Source organism: Cajanus cajan, chromosome 2 (genome assembly GCF_000230855.2).
Source record: "Cajanus cajan strain Asha chromosome 2, NIPB_CcT2T_4, whole genome shotgun sequence".
In the NCBI taxonomy this organism is placed as follows: domain Eukaryota; kingdom Viridiplantae; phylum Streptophyta; class Magnoliopsida; order Fabales; family Fabaceae; genus Cajanus; species Cajanus cajan.
In genome coordinates this window covers 73,184,003-73,206,469 of record NC_138518.1, presented here as the reverse complement: position 1 = coordinate 73,206,469, position 22,467 = coordinate 73,184,003, and the positions used below count along the sequence as shown (strand labels likewise).

General features: G+C 31.9%; 2 protein-coding genes across 3 annotated transcripts; one reads left to right on the top strand and one right to left on the bottom strand.

The window, feature by feature from the left end:
• Window positions 1-4,742: 4,742 nt before the first annotated feature.
• On the bottom strand, window positions 4,743-14,136 carry NUP155 (nucleoporin 155). Of its 2 annotated transcripts, XM_020364756.3 has the most exons (13): window positions 13,749-14,136; window positions 12,872-13,041; window positions 12,075-12,201; window positions 10,156-10,418; window positions 8,358-10,005; window positions 8,055-8,267; window positions 7,666-7,913; window positions 7,141-7,555; window positions 6,767-6,957; window positions 6,155-6,512; window positions 5,759-5,977; window positions 5,261-5,586; window positions 4,743-5,025 (listed from the first exon to the last, which is right to left on the bottom strand). In XM_020364756.3, the coding sequence occupies exons 1-13, from the start codon at window positions 13,905-13,907 to the stop codon at window positions 4,908-4,910; spliced, it is 4,455 nt and encodes a 1,484-aa protein (XP_020220345.2). In that variant the 5' UTR covers window positions 13,908-14,136; the 3' UTR covers window positions 4,743-4,907. The 2 variants fall into 2 exon arrangements, with proteins under 2 accessions (XP_020220345.2, XP_082925108.1); XM_083068982.1 differs by lacking the exons at window positions 12,075-12,201; window positions 12,872-13,041; window positions 13,749-14,136 and adding an exon at window positions 10,920-12,054.
• Window positions 14,137-18,664: 4,528 nt separating this feature from the next.
• Window positions 18,665-22,119, top strand: LOC109804391 (E3 ubiquitin protein ligase RIE1). The gene is made up of 5 exons (XM_020366208.3): window positions 18,665-19,326; window positions 20,254-20,373; window positions 20,967-21,099; window positions 21,187-21,345; window positions 21,582-22,119. The coding sequence occupies exons 1-5, from the start codon at window positions 18,866-18,868 to the stop codon at window positions 21,741-21,743; spliced, it is 1,035 nt and encodes a 344-aa protein (XP_020221797.1). The 5' UTR covers window positions 18,665-18,865; the 3' UTR covers window positions 21,744-22,119.
• The last annotated feature ends 348 nt before the right edge of the window (window positions 22,120-22,467 follow it).

Here is a 22,467-nt window from a genome sequence, read left to right as displayed (position 1 = left end):
ATAAATTAAAAGCGGTATTTTCTTAGAGAGTGACTGCATTTGATTTTACGAGTAGCAGTTGAAGCTGAGGTTGAGAGTTGAAAAGAGAGTGCCAAGGCAAATTACATAAACCTCCTCAATCATGTTTATTACGTCTGCCATCATCAACGGTATTTTAGGAAATAAATCCAACTTTATTGTAATTAATGTTCTGCTATTTGCTGTTACAAACTTTTCTGTCCATTCATTTCGGTAATATTTTTCTTTTTCATTTTCATGTGTCCTCATTTATCTTTCTTTAACATATATTCTTTTTGTGGACAAACCTAGGAATAAAATTATAATTTCATAATATTTTTTTAGATATTTATTAGACATAATTTTTACACAATTTTTATTATTTTATATTTTTTATAAATTTAAATTTTAATTGATTTTTATAATTTTTGACATTTAAATTTTTTTATTTATTTTTATACAATTTTTTTAATATTTTTTTAATATTTTTTTAATATTTTTTTATTTGAACTTTAATTATGTTCAATATTTTTTTTATATAAATGAATTTAATGAGATAAATTTTAAGTATTAAATCAGTTAAAAAAATCTAAAATCATGTCTAAAAATTGAAGACAATCATTATTTCAAAAAAAATCAAATTTTATAAATAAATAATCATAATGAACATTTTAAAGGATAAAAGATCAAAATAAATCTAACAAATACGACAAAAGATCAAAAGTATAATTTAACTTAAATAACGAGTTTGAGTAAAAATTTAATTCTGTAAATTAAATTTTAATTTATCTAAATTTTATAATTTTTTACTTAATACAAATCGAATTAATTTTGTGATGATTGAGTTTATTTAGTTTGGATAATCCGATATTCAATGAATTTTAAAAATAAGTAAATATTTTTTTCTAAATACATAATTTTTTAAATATTAATTTAGTTAATATATTATTAAAAATTAACTAAATTATAATATAGTTCTCATTTCCTTCTTTAATTTATTTAAAAGTTTCAAATACATTAAAATATGTGTAAATGACATTCAATATATTATAATATAGTTCCTCTTAGATTTTTTTATGTATTTAAAAAATAAAATGAAAAAAACTAACCTATTATAATACAGAATAATCAAAATTATATAAACATATTAATTGTTAATTAAATAAAATTTAAAAATAATAATATATAAATTAATTAATTTAGTTTAAATTTAAATATTTAAATTTAATATTCAAATCAATCAATATTTTGTTTAATTATTTTGGTTTAGGGTTGGACCTAAAAAAAATTAATTGATTTAGTTTGGATTATCAAATTCGTCAAATTGATCTCATCCTATATATATATAAATATAGATAAATAGATATGTGTGTAAGGTATAATATTAAGTCATTATTGTAATTTTATAAATAAAAAAATTATAATTTTTTTATCCTTCAAAATAATATTTTTTTATCAAATCATAAACTTTAATATTTAGTTAGCAAAAATTATATTTTATCAAATAAATTAGTTTTTAATTGTTAATTTTAATATTTCATACCATAACTTCATAATCAACAGTGTTGTTGAAAGGGTCAATTGGATAGAAAATAAAGTGAAAATCAATTCAAAACTGGAAAGTCATTTAAAAACTAATAAAATTGATTAAAAAAATGGCTCATAACAAGACAATGAAATATTTTTAAAAAATTATTTAAAAAATTTAAACAAAACATAAAATCTATCTAAAATTTATCAATTTTTTTAATATAAATATGTTTCTGTTGATAAATCTTGACATATATTATTGAAACTTAAAGTTAAACTATTATAATCAGGGGTAGGCACTAACATGATGATTCAATGAATTCGAACAACTAAAAGAAAAAAAATTGTATCGGTTCATATATTATATTAGTTCATATTTAAAAATTTCTCAATTCAATTAATTTGATTCGAATATTGATTTTATAAAATTAAACTAAAATTGTAACTAAATTAATATATTTTATATTATTATTAATAGTAGTAATAGGTTGGTTTGGGATGTAAAATTTGGAACTTTAGTAAAAATAAACTTTATTTCAAATATTTTTTAAGTGGGATATTTTATAATGTCTTATAATATTGAATGTTTTAAGTTGAACTTAATGAAATGAGAATATGTTTAGTAGTTCTTAATATAATTTTTTATTATTATTTTTAATAATATATTTAATGATTCAATCCAAACAAAATCGAATATGTTTGTATAGAATTGGTTCGGAATGGAAAAAAAAAGGAAAGTAAAAAAATAAAAGAATTTGCAATCAATTGAAGTTCACTGGATGACATTAAAATAAGCCTCAAATTCAATCTAATCTAAGCCAATCATCCTAAATTGTAATATAGTTTTGCAAATATTTTTAAAATTAAAACATATTTTTTGTCTATGTAAAATGAACAAGATTTTGTTTTAATTCATGTAAAAATATGTATTTATTTTTCATCTCTGGAATTTTTTGAATAATTTTGTTATCCTGTGAACTGAACAGCCGTTTATTTACTAAAAAGGAAAGAGCAGTAATATTAGAGTTTAAAATTTTGAATGGAAAGATGGGCAAACGGATAATCTTAGTTTGTATGATGTTGACTGAGACAAATACACAAGTTCATTCAATTAATAGTGCCAAACATGCCATCTTCATCTTATTCTTATACATCCAATCAATTTTCCATTTTATTTTTTTTAAAGAAGACCGCCAAAGGCGGAAAAAGATGTTGTGCCCTTCACGTCTACCCATTTCATTTCATGCTGCCCACCGATCATATGTTTTTTCAAGCCTTCTTTTTGTCATTTTTGTCTTCATCTCTTCAACTTTATTTGCAAAGACCAAATTCTTAAGTTTTCCGAATTGTATGGTTTAGACATTTTGGTTTTTAACATCTTTTATCAGTCTTTAATTAATTAATTATATATAACATTCACTGTTTTTACTGTGTTTTTACAATTTATGCTGTATATATAATAATTGCATTAATGAGATTTAAACTTTATAATATCGTGAATATTGCACACGTCTCTTGTTATTATGTCAAACTTACACTATGTTTGATGTGGAGAATGTTGACAGTAGAGGAGGAAAGAGGATAGAAGTAAGTGAAAGATTATTGTACACAAATGCTTGGTAGAGCAAAAATAGCATGAAAGTGTGAGGATTTTCAGTGGGACTCGAACCCAAAAAACTCCCATGTAAGTGTGGCAAGTTACTAAGCTGCCCCCATCGGCAGTCTTCATAAGACATAATTGGTTATGCTCTCCCTATACATTTATATCAAATATATTTTATATAAATGTATATAATGTATGACCAAAAAAAATTGATAGCAAAATAATAATTATATATACATATATAGAAAACATATTCGGTGAGAACATATCTTTATTTTGAAAAATTAGATGACTTAGTAATAGCCTTTAGATTATTAATAAAAAATAATAAATGATTAAAATTAAACTCAATTACAAATAAATGAAAGAGAAACCTCAAAAAATTGTATAGAAACTGATAAACTAGAACCATGTTTTGCTAGCAAATTTCAACTTGGTTAGCTTCTATATGAAAGACATTTATATATAAAAGATATTTCAATATTTATGCACTTGTAATTTATTTTACATGTTTAGTAATAAAAGAAAACTGTAATAAAGTAACTAGCATAAATAAAAAAGACAACGTGAAGATAGGATTTGAAAAGCAGAAAAGGAAATAAATTTATTATAACCACGGTTTATTTATGTCATCACATTTTCATTTTGCTTGAAAATATTGAAAATGTTTTTAACCTTCATTTAAAAATATTTCCACAGAATTTGTTTTCTAAAACCTAAACAAGTTTGATTTTATATTGAAAATAAACATGCGAAATATTTTTCGTGTTTTAAATTAAATTTACATAACTCAGAATTTCTAATTTTGAAGGAAACATTTATAGAATGCACTGTTTATATCAATAAGTTGGGATTCAAAATAAGTTGATTAAATCACTAAAGTCACAAATGGTAGGAGAGTTGGGATAATATATTCAAGAACATACGTTTAAATCTTAATGTTGTCATCGTAATTCCAATCGATAAAAAAAATAAGTTGATTACAAATATGTAAGCTTAAACACAAGCATATCAAAGATGCCTAGATTTAGATAAGATTATGCAAGGTTCTAGACCGATTAAATCAACACATGCCTAATAATAACTATAGTTGATTGAATTAAGCTTAAAACCAATTGCACATGATAGCTAAAGATAAATGACCAAAATAATAACACAGTTTTATCATTAATTTTATAGACTTCCAATTGTAAATAACTTTATGGGTTTTTGCCTTGTTATGTTCACAAATAATTGGACTAAAAATGATTGATATGATGCATTCATCTCATAGGAACTTACGAATGTTCCAATCCGAGAAGTAGTAGATTTGCAGATCATTTACAGCATGAAGGCCTTCTTTTTCTTTCTTTTTTTTTTATCAGGGGAGAGGGGATCATAATTCTTAGAAAGAATATTTTGGATTATATAATTTTTTAAATCTTAAATATGAATTAAACTAAACCATTAAATAATTAAATAGTAAATATAGGTTCGTTTTACTCTATAAAGTGACATAATGCTCCTGAGACTGGATTAAGAAGTCAATCCAGACGCCAGTGGAGAACTAACTGACCAAATTAGGCTGACATTACAAGATGGAAAATTCATGCAAATGAGCAGGCCTCGAGACTCACAAAATTAGGCTCTATAGATCAGGATGTATGATATTTCTAATTGATACACGAGATTATATTAAAAAAATCACATGAGCACATCCATTATGGAAAATTAAAAACTTATTTGAAAATAATTATTTAACAGGAACAATTGATACAACACTATATTGCAACAAACATCAAAATCGATCAAATGAATGTTGGCTTATAAACGATTCTTCAAGTTCCTTAAAACCTCGGTAGACGTGTTCTGTTTGGTTCTGTGGAAGAGCTAACCTTCGCACTTCAGTCATATACCTGTATGTAAAAGTCAATCAGATCAAAACTTTACCGGGACATAATGAATGCACCTATAAATGGAAAACGAGAACAGGTGCAAGGGATAAATAATGCAAGATTCCAAAAATCAGCTAATAAAACATGATGCATAGGGATCAAGAAACAAAAACAAAAAATTAATACCTTTTTTTCTGTTTTTAAAAATTATGCCCACAAGAATTGTCTAAAGAATAGATAAATGTAATAAGTTAACCTGTTTGCCAAACTTGTGATCTTGTCCCGAGCTCGTTGGCTAGCAACAGCACGTTCCGATGAGAATCCTCCACCTAGTATCAGGGAATGCCCAGCAGCACTGGTACCCATCCTTTGGGAATTTACAGACATTGCCCACTCTCGAAGTACCACTAAAACCGATCTAAGCATACGTAATCTAACACTTGGGGATGGCAAAATAGCCCCATTTGATAACAATTGGTCATATGCGTTCAATACAGGTTCAGCTGCACCCTTACAAGCAGAAACAAGGGCTCTTGCAACATCTTCATCTCCAACGGATTCCACCCCTGAATTCAACCTCTCCTACAAAATTACATAAATTCATATATATGATAAAAGAGCAATAATTCCACCAAATCCAACCTGCCTGAACTGAAAGGCTTTCTAGACAGTACATTGGGTAGAAATAATAATACTCAAGTAGCATTCACAGTAAAAATCAATCAGTAAGACAACAAATATGGGAAAGTTGTACCAGTCCAGCCTTCTCTAGGTGAAGACAAATAATGTCGAGGGGTAAAACAGCTCCATCACCAGGATAAATGCGGGGCCCGACCCTCTTTAGTACTGAGCAAGCTTCAGCGATGCCTCCTCTTGAGATAGCTTGATCTATAAGTCTAACCCATGTCTCTCTGACAATGCTGCTGTCAGTATCACCAGAATAATTGGCAAAGTACAGCATCTCCAGGCATATCTATAGGAAAAGTAGGAAATGGATAACTGTTAACAAGAGTTATGAACTAGAGCAAAACTAACAAATAATGTGAACAGGCACAAGAGAAAAATCTTAAGTTGCATCAGCACAAATCTAACCCCCCCCCCCCCAAAGGAAAAAAAAACAAATGAACATCCAAAAAGAGAACCAAAATACCTCCCAGAGCCCAAAGGGAACAGCATATTCATTATATAACTGGGTTATGCTCTTTACATCTGAAGCTAGCTCTTTGGCCTTCTCTCGAGTTGCATTGGCAAAATTAGTATCAACAGTTGAACTGCCCTCAAGGACCATACCATTTTGGGCAGAATCTGACGTGCTAGGTAAAGCATCAGACCTAGATGCCATAGACTCTAGTTCTTCTTTGATTTTTATCTGGAAACGAAGAACAGCAAGCTTCCCTTCAAGCAAATCTAGGAATCCACTGTCAATGGAGCTTCGTGCAGAACCTACTAACCCATCACCATTAGATGCATTTTTTGCCTGTAGAACTGCATTACTCAGGTATTGACACCTGAATTTTACAAAACATAAAAACTATTAGATGATATCAGTGCAAGCATATAAAAACAAATTTAGAAATCCTAGTAGACATGTTAGTGAATTTTAGTCATCACAAGCAAGGTTATCAAACACTCGAGTTAACTAGTAAACTTTTACAAGTTTGATCATAAATAGAGAAAACAAATTAACTATATATCAATCTCTTTTTTGGATAAACTCGTCCAAACTGTTTAAACATGTGTAAAAAGTGAGCTATCGATTAACCTCTGTTCAAGAGTAGGAACTCCCTCGGTAGAACGCCTTTCAGCTAGTCTTAGCAAAGCATGAGCTGCAAGCATATGTTGGCGCTTCAAAACATAATACCGTGCCAAAAGTTCATAGTATTTGACTTGATTAGAAGACATAGGTGCTCCTGATTGCCCCACTGGAGAAGTTGTGGCTGTCACAGCACGAACCTAGCAGATACAGAAGAACAAGACTAAATTTTCTAAGAAATATTATCATAAGTATGACATGGGTAAAGCTTCTGCATGCAAAACAAATACAATCAAAATTCTAATACACAATATTTGGGCCTTTTGACCAAGTGAACAGTAATCCATTAATTAGTTATTGGGGAGAAAGAGATAATAGACAACCTCCTGTATGGGTTTGCGACCGGCACTTTGCAAAAATGGCAACAGGTCAGGACCCCCATACTCTAGCAATTCATTCTCAAGACCTAAATCAATCATAGCCTGGTAAAGATACTCGTGAAAGATTCTGTCAGGTGATTGAACACCCAGCTGAACAATTTGACATATATATTTTTTCCGAGAGGCTGGATCAAGAGCAGATTGTGAAACACTTGATCTAATGGGAGAGCCAAATTCCTTCTGCAAGGTGTCACCTTTCAGAGACCGCAAAGCACTGATAATTATCTCATAACACTGCTCACGCTGAGCAAGTGCTTGTTCTCTGACAGTTTCATCAATCTCATCATTATAAGCATCGCCTGCAGGGTCAAGAGCCTGTGCCTTTTGAAGAGGTAAGCGCACTACAGCTTCATAAAATCTGCAGCGAGCAACAGTACAGTATTTGACTTTCAGATTAAAGGCTTAAAATCATAGGCCATGAAAATAAATGATGCTCAACATGAAAAAGGAGAAGAAAAAAAGGCATACCTTAAATCCTCAAAACGTTTACAAACTGTTCGTAAGTCAACAGACTCTGGAACTTTACTTAAGGAATTAAATGCTTCCCTTGCAAGATTCTCCTTGTCCTCAGCATCTATGGTCATAGCAGCTCTCTCCAGGGCTTCCACGGCTAAGAAGAATTTGTAATCAGACTCCTTGTAGTAGCTTGGACAACCATCTCTCAGTCTCCTACTAATGTCATCTACAGTCCCCCTGCCATCAGGACCAGTATAATACTGGAGCAGAATATGTTGTTTAGGAAACTAATTATTATAGAAGATACAAAACTTTATTTAAGAAAAAGAAAGAAATCTCCGTTAATGAGTAAACTTTTTGTAGATGAAATCTCCTTCATGACTTCCTAAACAGGCTTTTACCTCCATGAGGGCAGATATAAGTCTTGTCGCAAGATGGTCACCCTCCTCAGAACAAACTAGTTGATGAAATGTCAACTGAACTAATGCTTGTTGAAGGTTAGAATCAAATCCCTGAATCAATCGAGTCACATGATGCTGTGAAAGAAGTTGAAGCAAAAATAGGGCTTCACCAGATCTAAGTAGCAACTGCCTAATGCACTCCATTGCCCTCACCTGTACAACAACAAACCAAAGTGAGAAGGAACTAAACTAACAACTTATGTAACATACCAGATATGCAAACATTTAACAATGCAGACCCACCTCCATGGCAGCTAATTCAGCAGGACTATATGGCAACCTTTGCCTTTTATTAGTTGTTATGCTACCATTGGACTCCATATGTCTAGAATATGCACCAAATAAGTTTCTGACCATATTTCGATCTCCAGCACCTAATGCCGAACCATTACCATACAGAATGGAACCACTCACGTCTCCTAAACCTGCTACACATCCATAAAGTCCCCTCCTCTGGTTTCTTCTAGATCTTAAGAATTTTTCCAAAGATCGGAGTTTCTGTTCAAGGACTTGCATAGCCCCAACAGAGAGTCTGCACACAACTACCCCATTTTCAGATAAAGTGCCTGAAGGACCTAAATTGCCTTTTACAACCATAACAGGAAGTTCCCATAAAGGAAAAAGCAATCTAGAAGAACATAAACAGAGCCCTTCATGTGCCCCTGAAAAAACAGGCTCAGCCTCCTGAACAACCTGGCCCATGCTAAATCCACCAGCAGCACTTCTTGTGTTTGATAATGCACTACTACCTTCAAGTTGTGGCATTCCAACAACTCTTGGGTCCTCAAAAGCTTCAGCTGCCTTCTCAGCAATAACATTGCTGATAATATTCTCAGAATGCACTATTCTTGCAGCTAGCATTAGACACATTGCAGCTGCCTCACCTGCACCAAAACGATTGAAGAAATCTTCTAAAACTGATCTCGGAGAGGTCGATTCCAATAGCCGTCTTAAAATGTCCAGTGGTCTGTTAAAAACAATTTCCATCATGCCCATGGTGCTGAAGACAACAATCCTCCTCCTTGGCAGTATATGTTGGGTTGAGAGATCTCCCCTTGCCCAGAGTTTGCCAGACACCCTTTCACATGATTCCATAGAGCTCTCATAACCACCAAACTCAATTTCAGAATATAGAGAATGCACAGTAGATGCAGTATCTGGAAAAGGTAAAACATCTGCCACAGAAAGCATTCGTCCTTCAACTGGTAAAGAAGATACAGACTCCTGTAAGGCTCGGGAACTCCTTGTACTAGTTCCTAGGTTACCTGATGGTGACTGTGTGCTTGAATCCCTGTTCAAAACAAGGAGTGAAGGCATGGTTGAAGGTGATGCATCAGAAAGGATAAGAGTTCCAGCAGAATAATAAGCTGCCTCGACTTTCAGGGAGAGATCCTCATTCTGAGGTCTCCCAGCAAGAGCCATGGTTCCAAAGGTAAGACCACCACTAACACCCCAAGGGGGAGCAGGCCTTGAAGTGACAACCTTTAAACAGCTAGGCTTGTGATGGTTGGTGTTAAACCCAGTCAAGCTTCCACTAGAAGGAGACGTAGATAGGTACATCCTTCTGCCATCTGATAAAACAGCAACAAGATGTAGCCACTTGGATTCAAGTGTAGATAAAGGTGAGATGCAAACGATAGATGGCTTTGGAGACCGACTTGAGACTCTTGATCCTGTTGATTGTCTAGCTCCATAATGTGCATCCTTCAGATTGACAAGATTCTTTTCTTCAGCCACTTTCTTTAATGGGCCATCACCATTTGGTCCAAGAACATAAACCTGGAGTTTCATCTCCTCAGTTCGTGCATACAATATTTGTCTCTCATTGTCGAAAACCAATTCAACAATGGGGTCAACAGCTCCAAAATTGAATACATTTGGTATAACCCATCTACAATAACAGCTAATATTAAATTACTAAGGAATTAACAAAGAAATGTTAAGCAGTAAAAATCAATTCACTTTATATAAATAACACTTCCAAAATGCACATGCGATTCTACAGTCCAAAAAAATTTTAACACACACACGCACAAAGTACCTAGAAATCACACTTCCTAAACCAGCAGTAATGCAGATTTTTCTGCAGCGTTTTTGCCATCCAGAACCAGTTGAATAGAGAACCTCATATATGTGGCCATCCCGACCAGCAAGGAAAATGCGACCCTTATCAGTACATGCTACACAAGTCATTGTAACCCCGTCAGATGGTATTGTATGCTCTGGCAATGGCTGCAACGTAACTTCTGAGAATGGATCTGAACCATCTGCTCCTCCAGAGCAGCATACTCCTACTAAAATTAACTGATAAAAAGAGCAAGGTAAGAAACAATACTGCTCCCAAAAGCAGTTCTGAAAAGCACATACTGCAAATTATTCATAGGAAAAAATAGCTAATAGCATGTCACAGATAACTTAGTAGCATATATTGAATAACTAACTACCAAAACCACCACATTGAAGTACATGGACATTTTCCAAAAAAAAAAAACTGACATAAAAAAGGAATAAGACAGATAATGAAAAGATCACATTTGATTTGATATTTTAATTAGACAAATTCAGAACTTACTCTTTATATATACACACACACACACACATGTTATTCTGCTTTCAGAGATTTTTTGAGAGAATTATCTCATGGATTTAAAAAAGCATATTTATTAAGTACAAATAACAGTGTGCATCAGTCCCAACTCTAAATCTGTTATAGCAAGTTGGCAGATGGAGAGATGGCTACAATATTGAAGATTTTAGATATAAAAAACTTATACCATATGCAAAGAATGCAGTATAAAATAATACTTGACCAAAAGAAGCCATGTTCTGCGAGCGCGGATTAATCCTTGGTAGTTGCTTGTCAACTTTGGAACACTGAAAACCGTGTCTATGGACAAAAAAAGAATATGCACAGAGATGCTTAAAAATAAAATAAAATTAGTGACAGGATTCAAAGAAAAACACCCACCCTTTGAGAAATAGTGAAAGATAGCAAAGTAATTACTTTATGAAGCTCATTTTGTTGCAATGAGCAAACAATGCATGTTTCAACTTATTAAATGACCACTTTTGCTATCAACAACCCGAACCAAGGGCACACATCTCACAACATTCTAAACTGCAAAACCTTTTGACAAAAATTTCCTTAAGGTCAGTAAGTTACAATTATCCCAAAGGAACATCTAGGTTGATAAACGCTAAATCAAAATTCCACTGACCAAACCAGAAGAAGAAGAGCATTTGACCACCAAATCACTTTAACATGAGAAAGTGTTTGGTTTGATGCTATGTGCATCTCTTCTTAAAAAAATAAAAACTCCTGTCCTTAGACTTATTTCATTATTTAACTTCCCAAAGCAAAAATTTAGAGAAAGGCAAATTTGCTTTTAAATGCAACCCAGAAAACATAGAGAAATTTCAAATAAATGGATCTTTTACATTTCCTTTCAGGAGGCTAATCATCTCTTTTTTCTCAAATGAACTAAAGAATAGTATATAAGAAACCCAGTTGACTGAGCCAAAATAACAAATTCTCCAACTGCTTAGTAAAATGAACTGGAATAGAAATGAAGGCATAAATAATTATGAAAGCTAACCAAACTACTTGAGATCTTTATCAATGCTACTGGAAAACTTCAGGGAAAAACTTCTTTTTGCCCAATTAGCAGGCTACCAGAAAGCCAAAAGGATACTATTCAGCCATATCCAGAGAGAGAACCACATAAAACCAAGTTGAACATTTTGATCAACAATTAAGAAATGTTCAACTTGAAGATTCAAGAAAGGAAAAAAAGATACTGTACCAGTGCTACAGGCAGAAAAAATGACAGAAAAGTATTTGAATGGAAAACCAACCCACACAATAAGCAATTTACCACGTAACAAAAAGAATTGGTTCTTAAGTACAATATTCATGTACACAAGTCCTTGAAAAATCACTAAAATTAAAATGTTTAATACCTCAACAGGTGTCGCTAAAACTAAAAGATATTGGATAGCTTCAACAAAAACGCCAGGTTTTGATTTTGCAAGACCAACAGCACAAATAGCTTGCTCCTCCCCGCTATATTCAGGACATTGGCCATCCCTATGGAAGCAACAATGTCAAGTTAGAAGTAATGCAGTGAATATAAATAGGAGTTCCACTAAATAGTCTAGAGGTTTTTAATTAACACAGTAACAATTAAAACAACATTTTATCTCCCTAAGATCATCCCTTACAAATTTTTTGTACATTAAAAGTTAAACAGCCAAAATAATTATAGAACATATATAGTAGCTCAAAAAAACTACGAGTTCAAACAGAAACTAAATGCATAGGAAGTTTGACTTCAAACATTTAGTACCCCTAAACCTTATCAAACAGCTTCGCCAAAGTTATCTCCGTAACATTCATAAAATAATTATTGAAACTAAAAGCAGAGACTATTGCGAAGAAACTGTGAAGAACACCTAACAAGAATTCATGCAATAGTCTATGAGGACTCATGCCACAAATGTAAAGCATTGAAAAGGTGAAAGAAAATAAATGGGGGAAATAATATATTTTTTAATATGATCAGAGAGAGAGAGAGAAGATCACTAATAAATATGAAGTCCTTCCATTGCTTGAATGTCAGCAAAATCAAAATTGGAGTAGGCAACTCTATACAACTAAAATAATCCACAAAGACAGCTTTCATTCAAAAATGAGCAAGGGAAATGTCTAATCGTGTATCTAAACTTAAAGTTTTCTTACTTGTCATGATTGTACCTACCACTTATCAAAACGCCAAAGAAACAATGAATTGTCGACAGACGCCCACGCCCTTCTTATCTCAGGAAATATTCCACAAAAAGCAGTTCCTTCCCCACCAGCTGCATTATATCTTTCAATGAGCACAGGAGGCAACTCCCAGGTATTCACCACCTCAACTGAAGGGGGCCACTGAAACAACAATAAATAACGTACTTAGACGGAGAGCAAAACTGAACCACAATCTCATTGAATATTCTCACAGACACGCACGCACACACTACAATATCTAGAATCCATATGGTCATTATGATATTCCTCCTCCTCTATAATATCCCCAAATAACAATTAGCCAACTTTTCAAAAAACGATACACAACTGATATTTTAGCTTCAACGTCAAGGTTTTTGGAGTGTCCGTGACCGCAATTGTAACTATATCAGCATTATTTTCTGCACTGCAATATGAATAAACGCAGCGAAACCATAACAGACACCCCAATTTAAAGCCTTGAATTACCCATTCCATTTCAAAATCAATTATCCAAATCTTTTTTCCGCTTATTTCCCACGTAGGAGGCAACGGGCACTAAATGTGGTTGTCTCTCCCTCCTAGGGCATCTGATAAAACTAGTTCAAGCTTGAACTTTTCACCAGAAGTGAAAATAAAACAACTCACAAAAGAAGCGATTGTTTACTTCACAAGCTCACACTAATAAATGTTGAATTTAGTTTCCCCATCCCGAACATTCATTCGCGGTAAACAAACACACCGAAGGAATCCCTATGCCGGCGAATAACTCAAATTAAGGGAGAAAAAACTAAAATTACATTACAGAGCGTACACAGTTGAACACAATAACAAAAATGAGTAGAAACCCTTAGATTTGGGGGAGATACCTCTCGGGGGTGAGTGGAGTAAGGGTGGCTAGCGTATCTGGAAGCTTCTAGAGCTTCTTCGAGGTCGAGCTGAGACGAAACTTCGCGACCAATGCGATCGCTGACAACAAGGCCCGCATTGGTAACATCGCGCATCACAATCTCGTCTTCCCACGACATCCCTGCGGTTAGAAGCTTGAGCTGGATTGGGGAGTGAAATTGAAACCCTCTTTGGTTCGTGGCTTTGCCGAGAAACAAACGGAGAATGCAAATTGAAATTGGCGGAAGAGAGGGGAGAAAGAAGCGTTGGGGAGTGGAACTGAGAAGATGGCGATGTAGGGTTTTGGGGAGTCTTTCGTAAATTGATAGTGGCGGGCAAAACACTTTCGTTCTCCCACCAATGCAAATAAATATATTATTTTAATGGTATGATTTTCAATATAATTACTCCTATTATAAAGCTCAATAAGATTGTCAATTTAATTGATTCTCAATGTAAAATTTTATTTATTTAAACTATTCTTATAACATTCAATTTTTATCATATTATATACTTTTTTAATAAGTAATACTACACATAATAAAATTGTACAACAAAACTGATATCATCTAACATTATTTTCTTTATTAGACAGTTGTTAGGGTGGAGAAAAACCACATAATCATGAGTAATGAAAGTTGTACTACAGTAACTATCTTTTTTAATATTGTTTTATTTTAAAATTATAAAATTACACTTACGTCCTCTCTTTTATTTATGTTAGATAGGAATGATCGTGAAACATAAGATCTTCTTTCACCGTGAGAACTCAATCCACGGCCGTCCCTCGTCTCTGTCCTCAAGTGCCACCGGTCGTGCGCAAAAAAATAATAATAATGAACATTGGTAGTATACGAAATGTCATTGTTTGCAGAACACCAACATGCTTTATTTCTTAGGTGCACGAGTTCAACCACATCTTCACGTAAATCCTAAAAATGTAAACCAGATATTGGGAAAAAAACATTGGTGGTATATGAAATGTCAATTGTAATATTGAGATGCAAAAGATGTTTAATTTGTCTTGTATGTAAACATATTTTATATTATATATTTTTAAATTATATCGAATAAATGCATTATTATGAATACTTGGTATGGAATTGATAATTATATACTTATTGGATAAACTTTTTTTTATTGCTGATTGATAGCAGCTCAATTACTACACAGGCCCCATTCACAACAAATGTCCAACCACCGGAAATTAAGAAAAGAAGCACCCAATGGTCCATAAGGATGATAATAAGATAACTATATTCTTTTTATCTAATTATAAATCACCAAACAAACTCCAAGCCTCTAAGAGTTTTTATAATTATTAGAATCACTTTTGTGTCTCTCGAATATTTAAGGATTTGGTGTAAGAAAAATCAATAACTTATTTGATATTACAAAAAAAAATTAAAAGACCAAGTTAATAACTTAATATTGATTGAAAAGGGAATGATCATAAGATAGCATAATTATTATTCTTTATCTTTTATGATTGATGAGGGATCTATTTATTCTAAAAACAAGTTTTAGTAATCTTATTCTAATTAATAATTCATGCTTTACATCAAAATTTAATGATTTAATTGTTAATTTAAAAGTTTTTAATACATTAATAAAATTTATAAATTTATACATTGATTTAAATTTATATAACAAAGTAGCATGTGATTCTTTTTGAATACTTAATATATGTATTAAAAACTTTTAATTTAATGATTAGATTGTTAAGCTTGATGTTTCATTAAGTTAAATAAGTCTATCAATACTTATTCGTTGAATAAATAAACTTGTCCTTTTATGTTATTGTATTTTAACTACTGATGACCATACGAGATATAAGTCTATAGAAGTTTTAAACGATTAACAAAATCACCTTTAGGTCTCTTATATATTTAAAGGCTTGCTTGATATTATAAAAAATAAAAAAAACTACATTAATATTAATTAAAAAGTTAATGGTCATTTTGGTCACTAAATTTGAGAGATGTATTCATATTAGTTTATGAAACAAAGAAAATAACAAGAAAAACTCTAAAAATACAAATTGACAATCAAATTAGTTCAAAATAAATAAAATGTCTAGATGAAACAATAATATTAATAGAAAAATAATACTTCTACAACAAATTTATATAACACTTTGTATAACATGATTTTTTTGTGTGTCTCTATCTATCACATAATTATTGTATTTATTAATGATGAAAAGAGATAGACATACAAAATGATGTTGTGAATGACTCATTAATATTTATATATATTAAATAGTCAAAATGATAATAAGTAATGAAGTTTAATGACTTATTGACACCTTTTTAATTTAAAAGACTAAGGTAATAATGAATGTAAAACAAAAAAATATCTCAAAATTATTGTTTGAATGGTAATAAATATAAATGTTTTTATAACATAAAAAGAAAAAAAAATATATATATATACATATAAGACAAATGTATGTTATCTCACAAGGTTCATAAAAAATAAGCTTTTTGAACATAACATGTTCAAACATGATGTATCATTTGTCTACAAACACATGTATTTAATATGTATGATATTTCAATAATTTGTTTTTAATACTATTGTTTGGAAAATTAATATTATTTCGTATAGAAAAAAAAATGTTGTTTTTTATAGTATGTATGTTGGGGGATGTTGGAGTAGTGAACATGTGTCTTATTGGCCTTCATTTGGCAGTTGACACCAATGTTTTAAATATCGAATTGATCAAAATATTGAGTTAGTGTTTCAGAGGTTGAATTGGTAAATGGAAATTACAAGAAACCAATGCATAATACTTGAATCAGCTTTGACTTTGATGAAAATATATAGATTGATTAGGTATGGGTACGAGTACAAGTAATACTCAATTTATTAAATAAAGTACGGGGTCAGAGATGAGTATATGTTTATCTGTTCCTATTCGCTTTAATTTTCTAAAAGTTTATTTTATCTTAAAAAAATTACTTGACATTTATGTAATTACTACCATATTCTAATTTCATGTAAATGAAACTTAATTAATACAATTTTATAATTATTACTCTATGTTTATTTTTTTATTTTTTTATAAGTTTTAATTAATTTTTAAGTGCGTATGGGTATACCCGGTACTCAACGAGAACAAAGATATGGATGTGGACACAAATTTCATACCAATCGAATACGAGAACAAACATGAATATATATCTCGAGAATGATGACGGAACAAGGATAATTAAACTTATACATGTTTTATCATGTTGTCATCCTTATCAATAAGTCGCTCATTTAGCCATACGATGCAATATTTATTGATTAAAAAAATAATAATTATATCATATATATTTTATAGATATAAATTTTAATAAAATTATACCACAAATTAAAGAATAACTCATAAAAATTATAATCAATATGATACAAGCAAAGTAACCTAATTATAAACTAATTGAACTATATAAATCAACAGTATATTAATTTATCTATAGATTACTTGGAATATAGGTTTCTATAAGGTTTTGGTGGAGAGTGATTCCAAAATCATGATAGACTATGCTAATAAAGACGTGGATAGTTATTATTCTTTTATGATCATAATATATAGTATTCATAGATGGACGAAAGGAGAATGTGGTTACTAATTACTTAATTAACATATCTCACTTGTATTTTATCTTATACTTCACAAAGTTATTGTGTGTTTTTTCTTAGGCATTAATCATCTTTAATAAAAATAATATAAATTATATATATATATTATATATATATATATATATATATATATATATATATATACGAGGAGGGTTCAAACGACACTTGTGTAACTTTTACTAAGTGTTACACTGCTTAATAACTTTATATTAAATGTGAATTTTGAAAATTCAACCGTTAGATTGAAAGTTTATATTTCTTAGATCATATATATCAAATTTTATATTAATTTAAAATAATTTGATACTTCATTCTCATAAAACAAAATTGACGTAATATATACATTTCAAAATATACTAAAATATGAACACTTTGATTACCTTCAAGTTGTTGTTCAATTTTAACAAAATTTGACATATATGATCTAAAAGATATGAACTTTCAATCTAACGGCTGAATTTTCCGAATTCACATTTAATATAAAGTTATTAAACGGTATAACACTTTGTAAAAGTTACACCGGTATCGTTTGAACCATCATCCTCTATATATATATATATATATTAAATATTTTTGTTGGTTCAATGGTAAAGTCCTTTTTAACAATGGAGAGCGACTAAGCTTAAATCCCACCTAATGCAATTTTATTGTTTGAGTTTTTGGAGTTTTTTTTTTTCACTTGCTTACTATTTTTGTTTTTATATAAGATGTTTTCACTTTTTTTTCCTTATTTTTTATTATAAAATAATTTTTAAATTGCTAGATGGATTAATTATATATATTTAAAAATATTTATTTTTAATTAACTATTATTTTAGATAAAAAATTATAAAACATTTAAAATTAATTGAATATTTTTTTTATTAAAATTAGAGAAAATAAATAGACACATAAATATGTCTCTTTCAATGAAAATAATAAAAAAAAAGACAAAATATTAATTTAAAATCTGTTAAGAGTAAATTTTTAAAAATAATTTAAATGATTGATAAATTTAATATTATTAATTAAATAACTAATTTTTAAAAATAATATAATTGAGTTAAAAAAGTCTTCTAATTATAAACAGAGGAAGTAAGTAATATTTAATAAATGTCACAATTTAATGTGAGAGTGAAATCCATCAAGATTTACCATTATAATTTTTAATAAATTTCATCTTACAATTTTAAAAAGTTTGTCCCAACAATAATAATAGTGTTGTGATTGATATCAAGAAAGAGTCAACATAACCGGGGGTGTAACCGTCCTTTTGAAGGCAAATATTGCAACTGTGTTCTGAAGTGTTCCTCTGATGTCTGATCCTCTCCCTCGGTCTTAACTTTGCATTTTCATTTTCAACACCAATACACCACTCTAAAATTCAACGTCAACACATATACTTGAAGAAAACGCTTCCCCTTTTAGCTTTTGCGTTTCAACTTGAGTTATGCGTTTAAGCCTTCGCGCGCTCTCTCTCTAGCCAGCCATGTCATCGCCAAACTCCGCTCCCCAGCCCCACGCGCCGCTCCTCCGCACGCGCCCCGATGCCTCCGCCCGCCTCCCCGTCCTCGCGCTCCTCCTCGGCCGCCGCGGCCACTCCGCCATGGTCCGGGAAACGGCGGCGCGTGAGCTCGAGGAGCGCCGCGCCGACTGGACCTACTCCAAGCCGGTGGTGGCGCTCGACATGACGTGGAACATGGCCTTCGTCGTCGTCTCCGCGGTCATGCTCGCTTGCACCGTCACCGAGAAGCCGAACACGCCGATCCGCTGGTGGATCTGCGGCTACGCGCTCCAGTGCCTCGTCCACGTCGCGCTCGTGTGGCTCGAGTACAGGAGGAGGAACCACGCTCCGAGGGACGAGGAATCTGGTGCCATCCTCGAATTTGACGACGCCAACGACAGCGACGATGACGACGCTGGAACCTCCGGGAGTTCCTCTCCTACTGCGTGCGTTTAATTTCATTTCAATTTAATTGCTGAGTTTCATTTCAATTCAATTACTGAATCTCATTACAAATTCAATTTCGACTAGTGCTGAGTGCCTTGAGTAGTTTACGTATGATAATTTAGGTTTTCATGTATGAATAGTTTTGCAAGACTTCAATTCATAGTACTATACAAATACAAATATACTCAATTATGCATATTAGTTTCTGCATCTTACATGCACTTCACCGAAGGATCCAGAATCTGAGTAATGTATATAGCCGTATAGGGACTGTCTCCTTATGTTGTAAAATCTTTGTTCTGCTTTTTGTCTGCTTCTTGCAAATTCCCTTTATGAAACCATAAATCCGGATTAAAACTCAATTGTACTAGTTTAGGGCCTTCATATGGATAGCATTACTAAAGAGGCATACTAAGACATGTTGCTAATTTTAATACCAATGAAGCCTTCTAATCTTCTATTGATGTACCCTGGTATGTGAACCAAGCTCTTGCTAGATTTAGTTGATTGGGAGGTGACTGAGATGGTAATAGAATGTTGCAGTTATAGATAATGTACGGGTGAAAGCATCATGGTATTTTTAGCTTTTCTGGGGGATATATATGTTTAGTAAATTTTTTTGATTCCTTTTATTAAAAGGACTCTGAGTTTCAGTAAGATTTTAGTCAATGGAATTGGAATCCTTCCACTGCTTTTTGGTATATAAACTGTACTTCAGTCTGTGTAATGTGAGGACTAACTGTTGGATTATCCATTCACTGTGAGAGAAGAGAATTAAATGTCTGTTACTGTATGTAGGAGTGCCTTGCTGCTGAAGCGGGTTAATCTAATATGGAATTGCATGTTGTTTGCTTTATTATTATATATATGTACTTTTTTAGACTGTACTTGACTAGGTATACCAATTTTGATTACCTATAACTCAGGTTCACAAAACGATGTGCATCATTGAATACCATGGTTTCGTTACTTTGGTGGATGGTTGGCTTTTACTGGGTTGTCTCTGGTGGCGATATTCTTTTGCAAGATGCTCCAAGTTTATACTGGTAAACCTTTATTTAAACTTAATTTCAAGAATAATGTTTGTAAGCCCTTTAAATGCACTTGTACACATGTGCACACAAACACTATTTGCTCTTGCATGAATAATGTATATACATGTATAAGAATATTTTACATTCATACAGAGGTATATCTTGATTTTCCATTCAAATGTTTACAAAAGATATGCTCTTATTTATTTTGATTAATAACGATGTCTTTTATGCTTGCATGTCATTTATGAAAACCACTTACCTCCATGCTTATTACATTTGTGCTAATTCTTATGAAGTTATGGCCTTCTCTTTTCAGATTGCAATGGCATAATCCATCCTAATATATGAGATATCAATTGAATAACTCTTTGGATTTGTCAAATTAGACCACAGAGCTTAAGAATATGCACCAATGCAAATGCTAAATAGTCTTTCTTTAAATTGAAAATTTAATTACAAATCAGAGTTCTTATTTTAAACACGTTTTGTTTTTTAGATTACTTTTATGTTTTGATAGAAAACTGGTTGATTGCATGATGAATTATGCAAATTTTGTAGATATTAAAGAAAGGGTTTCTCTGTTTTTCTTTGGATTTGTACAGGTTGGCTGTGGTCTTTCTGGCATTTGATGTCTTCTTTGCTATCTTCTGTGTTGTTTTGGCATGTTTGATTGGAATTGCCCTCTGTTGTTGTTTGCCCTGTATTATTGCTATTCTCTATGCAGTTGCAGGACAGGTATGCCTTCCTTTTAATTATAAATCAGGAGAGAAGAATTTCAAATATTTGTGGGCTTTCTAATTGCCTCATTTCATGAGACTGTAGGAGGGTGCATCAGAATCGGATCTCAGTATACTTCCAAAATACAAATTTCAAATGTTAAGCAATGAGGAAACACCTAACGAGGGAGGTGGATCAATGATTCCCATGGAGACCAACAATGGTCACTGGGCGAATGAACGGATGCTTTCACCTGAGGATGCAGTATGTTTTACTGAACACATGATTAATTTCTTTTAGCCTAATGTAGTTAATCACTCCTGCAAGATGGTTCCTTGATTTTCTATTTTGACCACTGCATATAGTACAGTAGCTCCATAAGTTCTTTGTGTGAATTTATGGCTGTCCCAAACGAAAAGAAAATCTAATTTCTGTGTTGGGATACTAAAGTTCAAAAGATTTATGAAAGTAATAAATCTAATTTCTTTTTCCTTTTTCAGGAATGCTGTATATGCATCTCCTCCTATGAAGATGGAGCTGAACTTCATGTTCTTCCTTGTAATCATCATTTCCATTCTACATGCATAGTGAAATGGTTAAAGATGAATGCAACTTGTCCTCTTTGCAAGTACAATATTCTTAAAGGAAATGAACAGGTGTGACAGAATAATAAAGACGATCAAAGATAAAAATAATATCAAGCTGAGCTTAATTATATAACAGCGCAGGGTTTTCTACCGCTGATGTGTGTGTATATGTAGATAATATCAAAACATGAAACAATAGAACTTCTCCCGATTTGCTCGGTTTAGCTGTAATTGTTTTGCTTGATTGCTTCTGTAGAGAAAAGATAGAGGTAAGAAGGAAAACTTCATATAGAGATTAGTATTTATTTTGAATAAGTTAACGATTTCATTTGACCCTTATTTGTCCTTTATGTCATTTGAAAGTTGTCCTATTTCTTGTATTAAATTTGTTCATACGGGAGAAAACAATGGAATATGTTGCAATATATGTAGCAGTCTAACTTTCAGCTTATTTTATGAGTGTATTTTGAAAAACAAAGATAAATGCTTTATTTTTGCTTGGTGTTCAACGGTCACTCACATGAGAACCTTTCCCGGCCCTTGGGCCGAGCTCTGCTATGATGTTGCTTCTCGGATCTCGACCTTCGAAAAACTTCTTGTTAAGCTTGGGCACAAATGATTTGGTACTAGTAGTGAGTTTTGGTCTGCCCTTCTTTGAAGATGTGAGATTTTATTGTTTTAATGAAATTCATTAAGGTGCAAAACAAAGTAAACAACATAAGGTATTTGACAATTTTTTGTTATATACATTGTTCGGTGAATAATGTATGATACAAATAAATAATGTTAAATTTGTTAT